Source organism: Leishmania infantum, chromosome 10 (assembly GCF_000002875.2).
Source record: "Leishmania infantum JPCM5 genome chromosome 10".
Classification (NCBI taxonomy): Eukaryota; Euglenozoa; class Kinetoplastea; order Trypanosomatida; family Trypanosomatidae; genus Leishmania; species Leishmania infantum.
In genome coordinates this window covers 212,029-224,692 of record NC_009394.2, presented here as the reverse complement: position 1 = coordinate 224,692, position 12,664 = coordinate 212,029, and the positions used below count along the sequence as shown (strand labels likewise).

General features: G+C 67.2%; 4 protein-coding genes across 4 annotated transcripts; all 4 read right to left on the bottom strand.

Annotated features, from left to right (window-relative positions):
* Nucleotides 1-495: 495 nt before the first annotated feature.
* On the bottom strand, nucleotides 496-2,292 carry GP63-4 (GP63, leishmanolysin; the record flags this gene model as incomplete). Its single annotated transcript, XM_001463660.2, has 1 exon — nucleotides 496-2,292. The coding sequence occupies one exon, from the start codon at nucleotides 2,290-2,292 to the stop codon at nucleotides 496-498; it is 1,797 nt and encodes a 598-aa protein (XP_001463697.2).
* Nucleotides 2,293-3,754: 1,462 nt separating this feature from the next.
* On the bottom strand, nucleotides 3,755-4,648 carry LINJ_10_0521 (hypothetical protein, unknown function; the record flags this gene model as incomplete). The annotated part of the gene is made up of 1 exon (XM_003392202.1): nucleotides 3,755-4,648. One exon carries the CDS (start codon nucleotides 4,646-4,648, stop codon nucleotides 3,755-3,757), a length of 894 nt encoding a protein of 297 aa, XP_003392250.1.
* Nucleotides 4,649-6,316: 1,668 nt separating this feature from the next.
* On the bottom strand, nucleotides 6,317-8,608 carry GP63-3 (GP63, leishmanolysin; the record flags this gene model as incomplete). Its single annotated transcript, XM_001463664.2, has 1 exon — nucleotides 6,317-8,608. One exon carries the CDS (start codon nucleotides 8,606-8,608, stop codon nucleotides 6,317-6,319), a length of 2,292 nt encoding a protein of 763 aa, XP_001463701.2.
* Nucleotides 8,609-9,813: 1,205 nt separating this feature from the next.
* On the bottom strand, nucleotides 9,814-11,739 carry GP63-3 (GP63, leishmanolysin; the record flags this gene model as incomplete). Its single annotated transcript, XM_001463663.1, has 1 exon — nucleotides 9,814-11,739. One exon carries the CDS (start codon nucleotides 11,737-11,739, stop codon nucleotides 9,814-9,816), a length of 1,926 nt encoding a protein of 641 aa, XP_001463700.1.
* Nucleotides 11,740-12,664: the final 925 nt, after the last annotated feature.

Sequence of the window (12,664 nt, the reverse complement as noted above, 5' to 3'; positions counted from 1 at the left end):
CACACACGCCATGGAATAGGAGGCAGAAGCCCGACCAGCGCGTGGCGGCCGGTTTTCGGCAAAACGGCGGGCGTGACACCACCGTGCCACACGCACGCGCCCGCACCCGCGGATGCCGCGGATGGCCGCCAGCGGGTGGGGGTGCGCGGTGGGTGTATAAGCGAGGTAAAAGAAGACAAATAAGGAAGTGAAAGAAGGCATGCGCACCCGCGCACGACACCCCCTCCCTCCCTCAGCTCCCGCGCGCTGCTGCACCTCTCTCCAAGCGCACAGGCACCGTGCGCAGCGGGGAGCGGGGTGGGGTGGCGGGAGAGAGGAGGGGGAGAGGGCAGGCGAGGGTCGGCGAGGACCGGCCCGGTGCAGCGGCGCAGCGAAGCAAGCGTAGAACAGGCGAGGAGATGAAAGGACAGCGTGGAGCTCTTCCGAGAGACAACGAGAGGGAGGGAGGGAGGGGGGAGCAGGGGACACGCCATCAGCACCCGTCCTATCCACCGTCTAGAGCGCCACGGCCAGCAGCGCGGCCACCAGCAGCGCCGTCGCCGCGGCGCGCGGACCACGGCGACCAGCCGCGGCGTTGCCGCCGTCCTTGGCAGCCTGCACGTTGCCCTGGCACACCTCCACGTACGGCGGGCACGTGATGTAGCCGCCCTCCTCGAAGGCGCTGCTCACGGTGCTCAGCTCAACTCTGAGGCCCGGCGTGCAACTGGCGTAGCCGCTGCCGCCGCGCACCTGCACGCTGTACGTGCGCGTGGCCGTGTCGCACCGCACGTTGGCGCACAGTCCGGCGTACGAATTTGTTACGGTTTCGGTCGTCTTCGGCCTGAAGGCGCCATCGATGCAGCGCGCCGCGTCGGAGAAGACGTTAAATGCCTGCACAGCTGCCATCACCTTAGAGGCATTCTGTGCGCAGCTGCCGTTGCCGAAGGGCACCACGACAGGGCAGTAGTCCATGAAGGCGGAGATGCCGGCGAGGGACGGGTCCGTGAAGTACTGCCAGTACGGCGGAAGACTTTGGAAGGTGGCCAAAGAGCACGCTCCGAGGCTGAGACGACTGGTGGGGCAGCGCAGGGCGTCATCGCTGTTGCAGAACATCGCTGGCCACTTCGTGATGCCGTCCTCCATGCACTTCTCGCTGAGGAAGGCGCAGCCGGCGTTCCGGCCCCACGGCATCACCTCGGCCTTGCTGAAGTCCGCCTGGTAGAAGCCGAGGTCCTGGAAGATGGCCATGGTCAGGGCGCTGTAGTACCCGGCAGCTGCGGCAGGCGCCATGAGCTCGTCCTGCGCGTTGCGCATCTTGATGTGCGACCCGGCGGAGACCGCACCGCCCTCATCCTCCATCTCCAGATACTCCAAGGTGTCGCAGCCGTACTGCTCGCGCGCCTTCGCCACCGCCGTGCTGCTGTTGATCACGGGAGCGTTATGCGGCTTTCCTCGTATTTTCCCCACATTGTGCAGCATGCGCTTGTCTGTAAAGAATGTGTCGCTGAAGCCGAGCGCGTGCGCCATCTCGTGCGTGACGACACGCGTCACCAGCTGGTCGTACCGCGACGCAATGTTCGCCGCGGGGATGTTGATGACGCCCACGGCTGGATGGCCGTCAGAGAACACCTGGCAGGTCGCGGCCCACGCCAGCACATCCCCCTCGCTCGGCACGGAGGCGACGTACATCACGAAGTCGGTGTTGCTCAGGCCATCGGTGATGTGCGCCGGCGGCACCTTGAAGTCGCTGCACACATCGTCGCCCATGCCCGTCACCTTCCACTTGTCCTGCACCTGCCGCACCTTCAGCCGCTCCGTGTGCAGCTGCAGCGCCTGCGGGATGAGGTGCTTGACCAGGATGTCGCGCTTCTCGTCGGTGAGGATGTCCTCGGCGGTGCATATGTCGACGCCGCCAAGTCGCCTCTTGATGTGCTGCCCGACGCGAGCGCAGTGGTAGGCGGGGTCGGTGAGGTCCTCGGTGGAGACGGCGATGCGCAGCGCGCCCCAGTTCGCGGCGCGCACGACTGTGGGCGCGCTGCCCGGCCGGCGATCGGCGGCGGCCGCGGTGTCGAGAGTAACGTACGGCAGGCCCACCGCGGACACGGCGCCGGGGGCCGTGTGGTGGCGCGCCACCGACTGCCGCACGCGTGCCTGCATCGCGTCGTGGATGCAGCGGTGCTGCACCGCACCGGCGTGTGCCCACGCGGCCGCGGTGCCGACAGCAGCGATGACTGCGGCGCCGGCAGCCGCGAGGCGCACCAGGCGCGCGGCGACGCTGCGGTGCCGGTGCGTGCTGCTGCTGTCGACGGACATGGCTCTGCAGGCGCGGGGGCGCTGTGGGCAGTGGGGTGTGGTGGCGACGGCGAGGGCGAGGGCGAGGGCTTGTGCACGGCGGTGTGCGCGTGCGTGTGGGCGGGGGAGAGGGGGGTGTAGCGGGATCGGATGCGTTGGCGGATCTGGGGAGGGAGGGGACAGGGAGAAGGCAAGGGAGGGTGCGAGGGGAGGTGGTGGGGGAGGGAGAGAGGCAGCGGGCGCCCACGCGCTTGCGGCGCCGCGTCCATAACGGGCGAGACGAGGAGGTCGTTCGCCAGCACCACAGCCCCCCGCGGCCTGCAATCGGTGGCAGCTGGAAAGAGACGCCGCACAAGATCACCTGCATGCCGCCAGAGGGCACGTTGGTGCATCGACGCACTCGATGTGCGATGTAGTAGAGCGGCTCCAAGAGCGAGGCTTCCGGCATGCTGACCTCATCAATGAGCAGGACGCGGCATCGACGCCAGCGCTGCGCCGCCTCCGCGTTCTTCTGCACCGTGCGAAGCGGCTGCCACGGGGTTCCACGACCAGGTCCGACGCCGGCAAACGTGTTGATGGCCACGCCGTGCAGCTGCATCGCTGCCAGTCCCGTCGTGGCGGTGGCGCAGACGCTGCTCAGGGCCGGCACAGCGCGGGCGGCCGAAGAGGAGCGCGGGCTCGACCTCGACACGGATGTGGTGGCGCGCGAGAGTTCGGACAGGCGAGACGGCGGTGATGGCTCTGCGAAACCACGCTGCACGCTCCGCCCCTCCTCTCGCGCCACATCCGACTCCCTCGCGCCCGCACGCCGGCCGCTGCCACCCCGCTGTGGCGAATCGGCCGCGCTCGCCACCGCACGCAAGGTCTCCTCAGACTCGTGCACCTCGCGACTTCGCAGCGCCGCTACGATGGCACGCAGCGTCTGCGACTTGCCCGTTCCAGCGCCGCCCGTCACGAAGATGTTGAAGCCGCGTACAGCCAGATCGACCGCTTTCGCTTGCGTGGGGTCCAACATGACAGATGATGTCTGCGGCGGCCGTGGGTTCTGGAGATTCTCGCTGTTGTCGCGCGGATCGGCGCCGCTTCCGACGACCACGCTGACGGCCGTGCGAAGCGCGGTCGGGGGTACGCGCGGCGGCGGCAGAGTCTGTGCGGTCGGCACGGCCGACGCTCGTGCTCACGGCGGCTTTCGGGGCGGCAACGGCCGTCGTGGTGCACTCCCGCGTCACACCACCTCCACCCACGGGAGACGCCGTTCAACCACCCACCGCCCCCTCCCTTGCTTGACCGGGCCGAAGCCCGTCCTGCGCCGTATCCGAGTCGGAGAGACGCAGCAGGACCGCGTCTCTGTCTCTCGCGCCGGTGGCAGCAGTACCAGAGACCGTCACGTGATGTCGCGCTGCACCGCGCACGTTGGAGTAGACTCCGTGCACGGAGTGTGCGCCTTCCGCGTCCGCCGCCGCATGAGCTGCTGCTCGGGTGTTCAGACTACCACCAGCGGCACCGCCACCGCGCACAGCAGCGCGTCTTCTGTGCAGTTTTGGTTGGCGCTCCTGCCGTCCGCCCCTCGCAAAGTACTTCGCCTCGCTGAGAGCGAGGCAGGCACGCTGCATGCAAGGGACCAAGGAAAGCGAGTGGGCACCACGGCAGCAGTGACGGCGTGTGTGCTCGTGCCACACGCGCGCCTTTCGCCACCGTCGCCTCTTGACGGGTGCGCAGTTCGCATGAGCTGGGCAGGGGTGCGCTGACGCAGCACGGCTGGCCGCGGGACACTGAGCGAGGCCAGCAAGCCAGGCGCAGAGACAAGGGGGCCCATCGGAGCCCGCGTGCACGCCCGTCCTCCCACGAGAGGCCGCAGCGTCCCCACGAGGGCCCCGTGGAGAGGGGGCCACCCCAAACAATGCGACAGGCAAGGCGCAGGGGAGCAGCAGCAGCGGCCGCCCTCCCCCGTGCGAGTCGTTTCGCCCGCCCAGTGCGGCGTCGCACCGACACTGCTGTGAGCCACACAACGACGCGCAGGGGTGCTGCACAGCAGAGGGGGCACGACAAGGGACGTCGCCGAGGACGACGCTGTGTGTGTCCGTGCGTGTGTGGGGTGGTGGTGGTGGCCGTGGCCGTTTGGGGGGGGGTTGAGCGGGGTCTGAACGGCGGCTGGCGTGATGGCGTGAGCGGCGCACCGGGGAGCAAGCGGACCCACAGCGACGCGGACAGCGACGGCAGAGGGATGGCGGCTGGGACGGCGCTCGAGCCGTGAATGAGAGCGTGCCTTGGATTGTGTGCGTGTCTGCGCACTGCACTGTCGCCCCCCCCGCCCTTCAACGCAATCAACGCAGCGAGCGAGCGCGCGAGGGCCGAAGCGGTGCACTCCGTCACGCATACATCGACAGCCTGACAGGACAACAGCGGGCAGGGGAGACGTGGCGGATGCCAAGGGAATACGACTGAGTGAGGGCACGAGGAAGGGTTAGGGGAGTGCCGTGCATGTGAAGGAGTGAGACGGCGACATAGCGAGGCGGACAGCGACATGGCTGTCCGCGCATGCCCGCTAAGGGAGGGGCCGTGGGCAAGGTCTCCTCTCACTATCCCACACCTTTGCTCCACCGCAGGCAATGCCCGCCTGGAAGACAGGGCTGCCTCGGCGAGCCCGGGGAAGAGAGGGGCAGAAGCCGGCCCCGCAGCACGGGGAGAGCGCCTGCATCCTGACGCACGTTTTCTTGAGGGCAGCACTTACCCAGCAAGCGGCGCACTGGCGCGTGCAAGGCAATGGGCGGTCATGCAAATGCGCGCGCACAGGTGGGATAGGCCGCGGTGACCGCGTTGCCCAGCGCACCGCGAGGGAAGGCCACGAGGGACACGAGCTCAGGGGGTGGGCGGGGGCGGAGCTCACGCCGGCGTTCGCCGCCATGGATGCCGCATGTCCCCTCCGGGCTGTGACGCGAGGCTTCCACGCAGGTCAGACGTACGCGAACGCGTGCGCGCACCGCGCCCGCATGCGCTTCACGCATTTCGGCTGTTTGGCCGGAGCCACAGAAACAGAGGAGGGAAGGAAGGCGGAGGGCTTGGGAGGGTGAGGGGGAGGGAGTCGGATAGGGTGCGGGCGCCGCGTGCCAGCTGCTGTCGTGCCGCCCACCACAGCCTACAGGCACCTGTGGCGGCGGAGGCGTCACCGGGCAGGGTCTCTGACGCCGCAGTGAAGGATATAACGTTGCACAGCTCCGCACACAGACACGCACAGGAGATGACAGCGCAGGGCGACCCGCACACAACACAACGACGAAGTCAGGCCGATGGGCGGGAGGGCAGAAGAGAGTAGAAGGAAGGCGTATAGAGAGCCACGAGGGAGACGGGAGGGAGAGGGAGCGCGGTGAGAGGAGGCCCCGGTGACGGACACGCAACAGCGAAGAACGCGAGCCATCACGAAGCGTCCAGAGAAAGAAGTCCCCAACGAAGAGGTGACAACACACAGAACAGAGGGACCGCGAGGGGGAGGGGAGGGGAGGGGGCGCAGCGCAGTATACAGCTGCCACAATAACAGACCCCGCGCACACCCACACACACGCCATGGAATAGGAGGCAGAAGCCCGACCAGCGCGTGGCGGCCGGGCTCGGCAAAACGGCGGGCGTGACACCACCGTGCCACACGCACGCGCCCGCACCCGCGGATGCCGCGGATGGCCGCCAGCGGGTGGGGGTGCGCGGTGGGTGTATAAGCGAGGTAAAAGAAGACAAATAAGGAAGTGAAAGAAGGCATGCGCACCCGCGCACGACACCCCCTCCCTCCCTCAGCTCCCGCGCGCTGCTGCACCTCTCTCCAAGCGCACAGGCACCGTGCGCAGCGGGGAGCGGGGTGGGGTGGCGGGAGAGAGGAGGGGGAGAGGGCAGGCGAGGGTCGGCGAGGACCGGCCCGGTGCAGCGGCGCAGCGAAGCAAGCGTAGAACAGGCGAGGAGATGAAAGGACAGCGTGGAGCTCTTCCGAGAGACAACGAGAGGGAGGGAGGGAGGGGGGAGCAGGGGACACGCCATCAGCACCCGTCCTATCCACCGTCTAGAGCGCCACGGCCAGCAGCGCGGCCACCAGCAGCGCCGTCGCCGCGGCGCGCGGACCACGGCGACCAGCCGCGGCGTTGCCGCCGTCCTTGGCAGCCTGCACGTTGCCCTGGCACACCTCCACGTACGGCGGGCACGTGATGTAGCCGCCCTCCTCGAAGGCGCTGCTCACGGTGCTCAGCTCAACTCTGAGGCCCGGCGTGCAGTTGGCGTAGCCGCTGCCGCCGTGCACCTGCACGCTGTACGTGCGCGTGGCCGTGTCGCACCGCACGTTGGCGCACAGTCCGGCGTACGACTTGATTATGCCGTGACTCGTCTTCGGCCTGAAGGCGCCATCGATGCAGCGCGCCGCGTCGGAGAAGACGTTGAAGCCTTTGAATGGTGCGCCCGCTTCAGACGCACGCTGTGCGCAGCTGCCATCACCGTAGGGCTCCACGACAGGGCAGCAGTCCATGAAGGCGGAGATGCCGGCGAGGGACGGGTCCGTGAAGTACTGCCAGTACGGCGGAAGGTCCGGGTGACGGGTAACACCGCACTTTCCAAGGCTGAGACGACTGGTGGGGCAGCGCATAGTCACCTCGTTCTCATTGCAGAACATCGCCGGCCACTTCGTGATGTTCCGCTCCATGCACTTCTCGCTGAGGAAGGCGCAGCCGGCGTTCCGGCCCCACGGCATCACCTCGGCCTTGCTGAAGTCCGCCTGGTAGAAGCCGAGGTCCTGGAAGATGGCCATGGTCAGGGCGCTGTAGTACCCGGCAGCTGCGGCAGGCGCCATGAGCTCGTCCTGCGCGTTGCGCATCTTGATGTGCGACCCGGCGGAGCCCGCACCGCCCTGGTCCTCGATCTCCAGATACTCCAAGGTGTCGCAGCCGTACTGCTCGCGCGCCTTCGCCACCGCCGTGCGGCTTTTCAACACAGGTACTTTTGAAGTCTTGCGCCGAATGTTCGACACCTGGTGCATGATGCTGGCGTCTTGGAAGAAGTCGACGCTGAAGCCGAGCGTGTGCGCCATCTCGTGCGTGACGACACGCGTCACCAGCTGGTTGTACCGCGACGCAATGTTCGCCGCGGGGATGTTGACGACGCCCACGGCTGGATGGCCGTCAGAGAACACCTGGCAGGTCGCGGCCCACGCCAGCACACCCTCCTCGCTCGGCACGGAGGCGACGTACATCACGAAGTCGGTGTTGCTCAGGCCATCGGTGATGTGCGCCGGCGGCACCTTGAAGTCGCTGCACACATCGTCGTCCATGCCCGTCACCTTCCACTTGTCCTGCACCTGCCGCACCTTCAGCCGCTCCGTGTGCAGCTGCAGCGCCTGCGGGATGAGGTGCTTGACCAGGATGTCGCGCTTCTCGTCGGTGAGGATGTCCTCGGCCGTGCAGGTAGTGGACCCGCTGTCGTGCGTGCTAATACGCTGCCCGACGCGAGCGCAGTGGTAGGCGGGGTCGGTGAGGTCCTCGGTGGAGACGGCGATGCGCAGCGCGCCCCAGTTCGCGGCGCGCACGACTGTAGGCGCGCTGCCCGGCCGGCGATCGGCGGCGGCCGCGGTGTCGAGAGTAACGTACGGCAGGCCCACCGCGGACACGGCGCCGGGGGCCGTGTGGTGGCGCGCCACCGACTGCCGCACGCGTGCCTGCATCGCGTCGTGGATGCAGCGGTGCTGCACCGCACCGGCGTGTGCCCACGCGGCCGCGGTGCCGACAGCAGCGATGACTGCGGCGCCGGCAGCCGCGAGGCGCACCAGGCGCGCGGCGACGCTGCGGTGCCGGTGCGTGCTGCTGCTGTCGACGGACATGGCTCTGCAGGCGCGGGGGCGCTGTGGGCAGTGGGGTGTGGTGGCGAGGGCGAGGGCGAGGGCGAGGGCGAGGGCTTGTGCACGGCGGTGTGCGCGTGCGTGTGGGCGGGGGAGAGGGGGGTGTAGCGGGATCGGATGCGTTGGCGGATCTGGGGAGGGAGGGGACAGGGAGAAGGCAAGGGAGGGTGCGAGGGGAGGTGGTGGGGAGGGAGAGCGAAAGCTCGACGAAGTAGTTGGTGTCGTATAGGCGCCAGAGTGAGTGTGGAGGGTCGAGCAGGAGAAGGGGCGAGAGACAGAGGGGATGTGTAGCTGGGTGGGTGGAAGATGGGTGTGAGGCTCTGTGAGCCTGCGATAACCCCGACGCTGTGAAGGGGGGATGTCCGTACATGGGCGGACAGTGATGTGTCCGATCGGCTTGCGTGCCCGTGCCCGCGTGTGTGCCAGCGCCACTGCTGCAGCCGCCGACACACGCTGTGTGCCGGCTGTCTTCATGAGCTTACCGCTTGTCGCGGCGTGGTCGTATGTACGCACCTGTGGGCCGATGACACATGAAGCGACGGAAAAGAAAGAAAGCGAGCGACAGAGCGGAGGGAGGTGAGCAGCGAGGCCGTCACACAACAGGTCGTACAACACGTCACACACACACACACGGGAAGGAGAGGAGACACAGAACGGAAAGGCAGCAAAGACGCAGCGAGCAACAAGAGGTGGAGCATGCAGATGCATGTGTGCATGCACTTGTCACTGCACGGCCATCTTCTGTGGTGATGGCGAGGGAGCGCGTGGAGGCAAACAGAACGAGCGCTGGGGTGGGAGAGGACATGGGTCTCGGCGTGCATGTGCGTCGCCATCTCTTGTGGCTCACGATATGTTCTGCTTCGCCTATTTCTTCATCTGGTCGTCGCCTCTTCTTGCTCGTGTGACGTTTTCCTCTGGCCCTGTCCGCGCACCTTTCCCGCTCCAGCCCTTAACAGTTCTCAATGCTGTGTGTGCGTGTGGGTAGGTGCTTGGCGCATGGCGACTCCGTCGACAGCTCAGCTGCCTTTTCGCTTCGTTGTGTGCTGTCCTTCACTGAGCGCTAGCAGGCCAACTATTATGATGGCACGCAGCGTCCAGGCGGTGCGGGGGAGGGGGTTTTGATGCTTCTGCGCGCCGTGTGGTCAAGGAAAGGCAAAAAGGAAGCAGGGATGGGTGGAGGAGGGGGTACGGCAGAGAGGGAGGGAGGGCGCACACCAGCCCGCCTACGTCTGCCGCACGCCGTATCCAGAGCTGCAAAATAGCAAAACAGCACGAAGCAGAAAAAGCGTAACAGAGGCACACATTGTGGCCACGACGGCACCGCGAGATGCGTCGAGAGCCGCCCGCTGACCTTGATGATCATCTGGCCATTGCGCGATGGCTGACCAAGAACTTAAGGTGCTTATCGGCGGCAAGCACACACCCACGGCAGAAGGGAGGAAAGGGATGGAGACGGAGGCTGTGAAACAGCCCCATCCACCCAAACACATACCCAGCTCAGACTCCGAAGGTGGACCGGAGAAGACGAGCGACAGCGAAGCATAATAATAATAACACTCCGGCGCACGTGTGCAGCGATGGCTGCCGACATGAGGACATACTGCCGCTACACTTCGTCGCGGCCTTCTCGCCGATGGCCATCCTCTCCACTCCGTTTCAAGCTCGCCGACCGTCGTAACTCACGTCGGGAGCCCCCCAAATTTGCAACACCACCAGGGGCAGGTGAGAAGGAGTAGCCACACCACCACGAGTGCCATGAGAGAGAGAACCATTCCTAGCAGCACCATCGCCGCAGTAGCCAAGCCGGCCATCCTGTCATTCCACCGCTGCATCGCCGCTCTGTCGGCAGCGTCACCGGCGCTGCTGGAGCTGTCGGAGTCGCCTGCGAAGTCCTTGGCTCCCTTGACGTTGGCCTGGCACACCTCCACGTACGGCGGGCACGTGATGTAGCCGCCCTCCTCGAAGGCGCTGCTCACGGTGCTCAGCTCAACTCTGAGGCCCGGCGTGCAGTTCACGTAGTCCATACTGCCGCGCACCTGCACGCTGTACGTGCGCGTGGCCGTGTCGCACCGCACGTTGGCGCACAGTCCGGCGTAGTAGCCATTGGCAGCGGTTCTATTCTTCGGCCTGAAGGCGCCATCGATGCAGCGCGCCGCGTCGGAGAAGACGTTGAATGCACTGAAAAACCCTGCTGCCAACGATGCGTCCTGATTGCACGAACCATCACTGTAGCCGATAACAAACGGGCAGTAATCCAGAAATGGCGAGTAGCCCCCAAGGGATGCGTTGGTGAAGTACTGCCAGTACAGCGAAAACGGAGTGCTGTATCCCCTTATACCACAGGTTCCGACCATCAGACGACTGGTGGGGCAGCGCATAGTCACCTCGTTCTCATTGCAGAACATCGCCGGCCACTTCGTGATGTTCCGCTCCATGCACTTCTCGCTGAGGAAGGCGCAGCCGGCGTTCCGGCCCCACGGCATCACCTCGGCCTTGCTGAAGTCCGCCTGGTAGAAGCCGAGGTCCTGGAAGATGGCCATGGTCAGGGCGCTGTAGTACCCGGCAGCTGCGGCAGGCGCCATGAGCTCGTCCTTGGCGTTGCGCATCTTGATGTGCGACCCGGCGGAGCCCGCACCGCCCTGGTCCTCGATCTCCAGATACTCCAAGGTGTCGCAGCCGTACTGCTCGCGCGCCTTCGCCACCGCCGTGCTGCTGTTGATCACAGAAACATTAAAGTCCTTTCCACGAATGTTCATCATTTGCGTTACAAGGAGAATTTCTGTGAAGAACGTTCCACTGAAGCCGAGCGCGTGCGCCATCTCGTGCGTGACGACACGCGTCACCAGCTGGTCGTACCGCGACGCAATGTTCGCCGCGGGGATGTTGATGACGCCCACGGCTGGATGGCCGTCAGAGAACACCTGGCAGGTCGTGGCCCACGCCAGCACACCCTCCTCGCTCGGCACGGAGGCGACGTACATCACGAAGTCGGTGTTGCTGAAGCCTTCAGTGATGTGCGCCGGCGGCACCTTGAAGTCGCCACAGATCTCATCGACCATGCCCGTCACGTTCCACTTGTCCTGCACCTGCCGCACCTTCAGCCGCTCCGTGTGCAGCTGCAGCGCCTGCGGGATGAGGTATTTGACCAGGATGTCGCGCTTCTCGTCGGTGAGGATGTCCTCGGCGGTGCAGGTGGCGATGGCGCCTGCGTGGTTGTTGACGCGCTGCCCGACGCGAGCGCAGTGGTAGGCGGGGTCGGTGAGGTCCTCGGTGGAGACGGCGATGCGCAGCGCGCCCCAGTTCGCGGCGCGCACGACTGTGGGCGCGCTGCCCGGCCGGCGATCGGCGGCGGCCGCGGTGTCGAGAGTAACGTACGGCAGGCCCACCGCGGACACGGCGCCGGGGGCCGTGTGGTGGCGCGCCACCGACTGCCGCACGCGTGCCTGCATCGCGTCGTGGATGCAGCGGTGCTGCACCGCACCGGCGTGTGCCCACGCGGCCGCGGTGCCGACAGCAGCGATGACTGCGGCGCCGGCAGCCGCGAGGCGCACCAGGCGCGCGGCGACGCTGCGGTGCCGGTGCGTGCTGCTGCTGTCGACGGACATGGCTCTGCAGGCGCGGGGGCGCTGTGGGCAGTGGGGTGTGGTGGCGACGGCGAGGGCGAGGGCGAGGGCTTGTGCACGGCGGTGTGCGCGTGCGTGTGGGCGGGGGAGAGGGGGGTGTAGCGGGATCGGATGCGTTGGCGGATCTGGGGAGGGAGGGGACAGGGAGAAGGCAAGGGAGGGTGCGAGGGGAGGTGGTGGGGGAGGGAGAGCGGAGAGCACGTCGGTGCTGGTGCGGGGAGGGGGGAGGACGATGGGGACGTGAGTGCGTTGGTCTGTTGGCGTGCTCACGGGTGCCTCCGTGGTGGCGCGGGGAGGGGCGCCGCAGCGAGGGGGGACGGCACCCCGCCACTCGCCGCACCAGACACGCACCGCGCGGCGCCGCGGGTCGCTCGGAGAGGCGGAGCGACAGAAGCGAGGAGAGGTGGAGGAGAGGGAGTCCAGGGCACGGCACAGCACAGAGGCGGGGGCGCGGGGCCGGAGGGCCGGGGTGGGGGAGGTACCTCGGTGGTCGTGCCGACGACGTGCACCTAGTGCGGCGGCATGCGAAGGTGGGAGGAGACGGTGGGTGGGCGACGGCTCTGCGCTGCGCGGGCGCTGGCGGGAGACTCTCCCGGCCGACCTGCATGCCGTCCGCGCGCAGAGGCCGCCACCGCTCCCACAACGCGGCGCGCCCTGCTACAAGAGGAAACAGAAAAAGCGAGAAGAGACACGCACGAATGGGGGAGAGGGGGTGGGGTGGGGTGGCGCTGACCGCGCCGGAGCGCCGGGTGGGCGGTGACTGCGGAGCTCACGCTGGCGCCGGGGAGTCCGAGGACAGGGAAACAGAGCGAAAGGAGGAGAGAGAAGGCAGACACACCGCGCACGCACCCGCGGATGCCGCGGATGGCCGCCAGCGGGTGGGGGTGTGCGGGTGCCGCAGGGAACA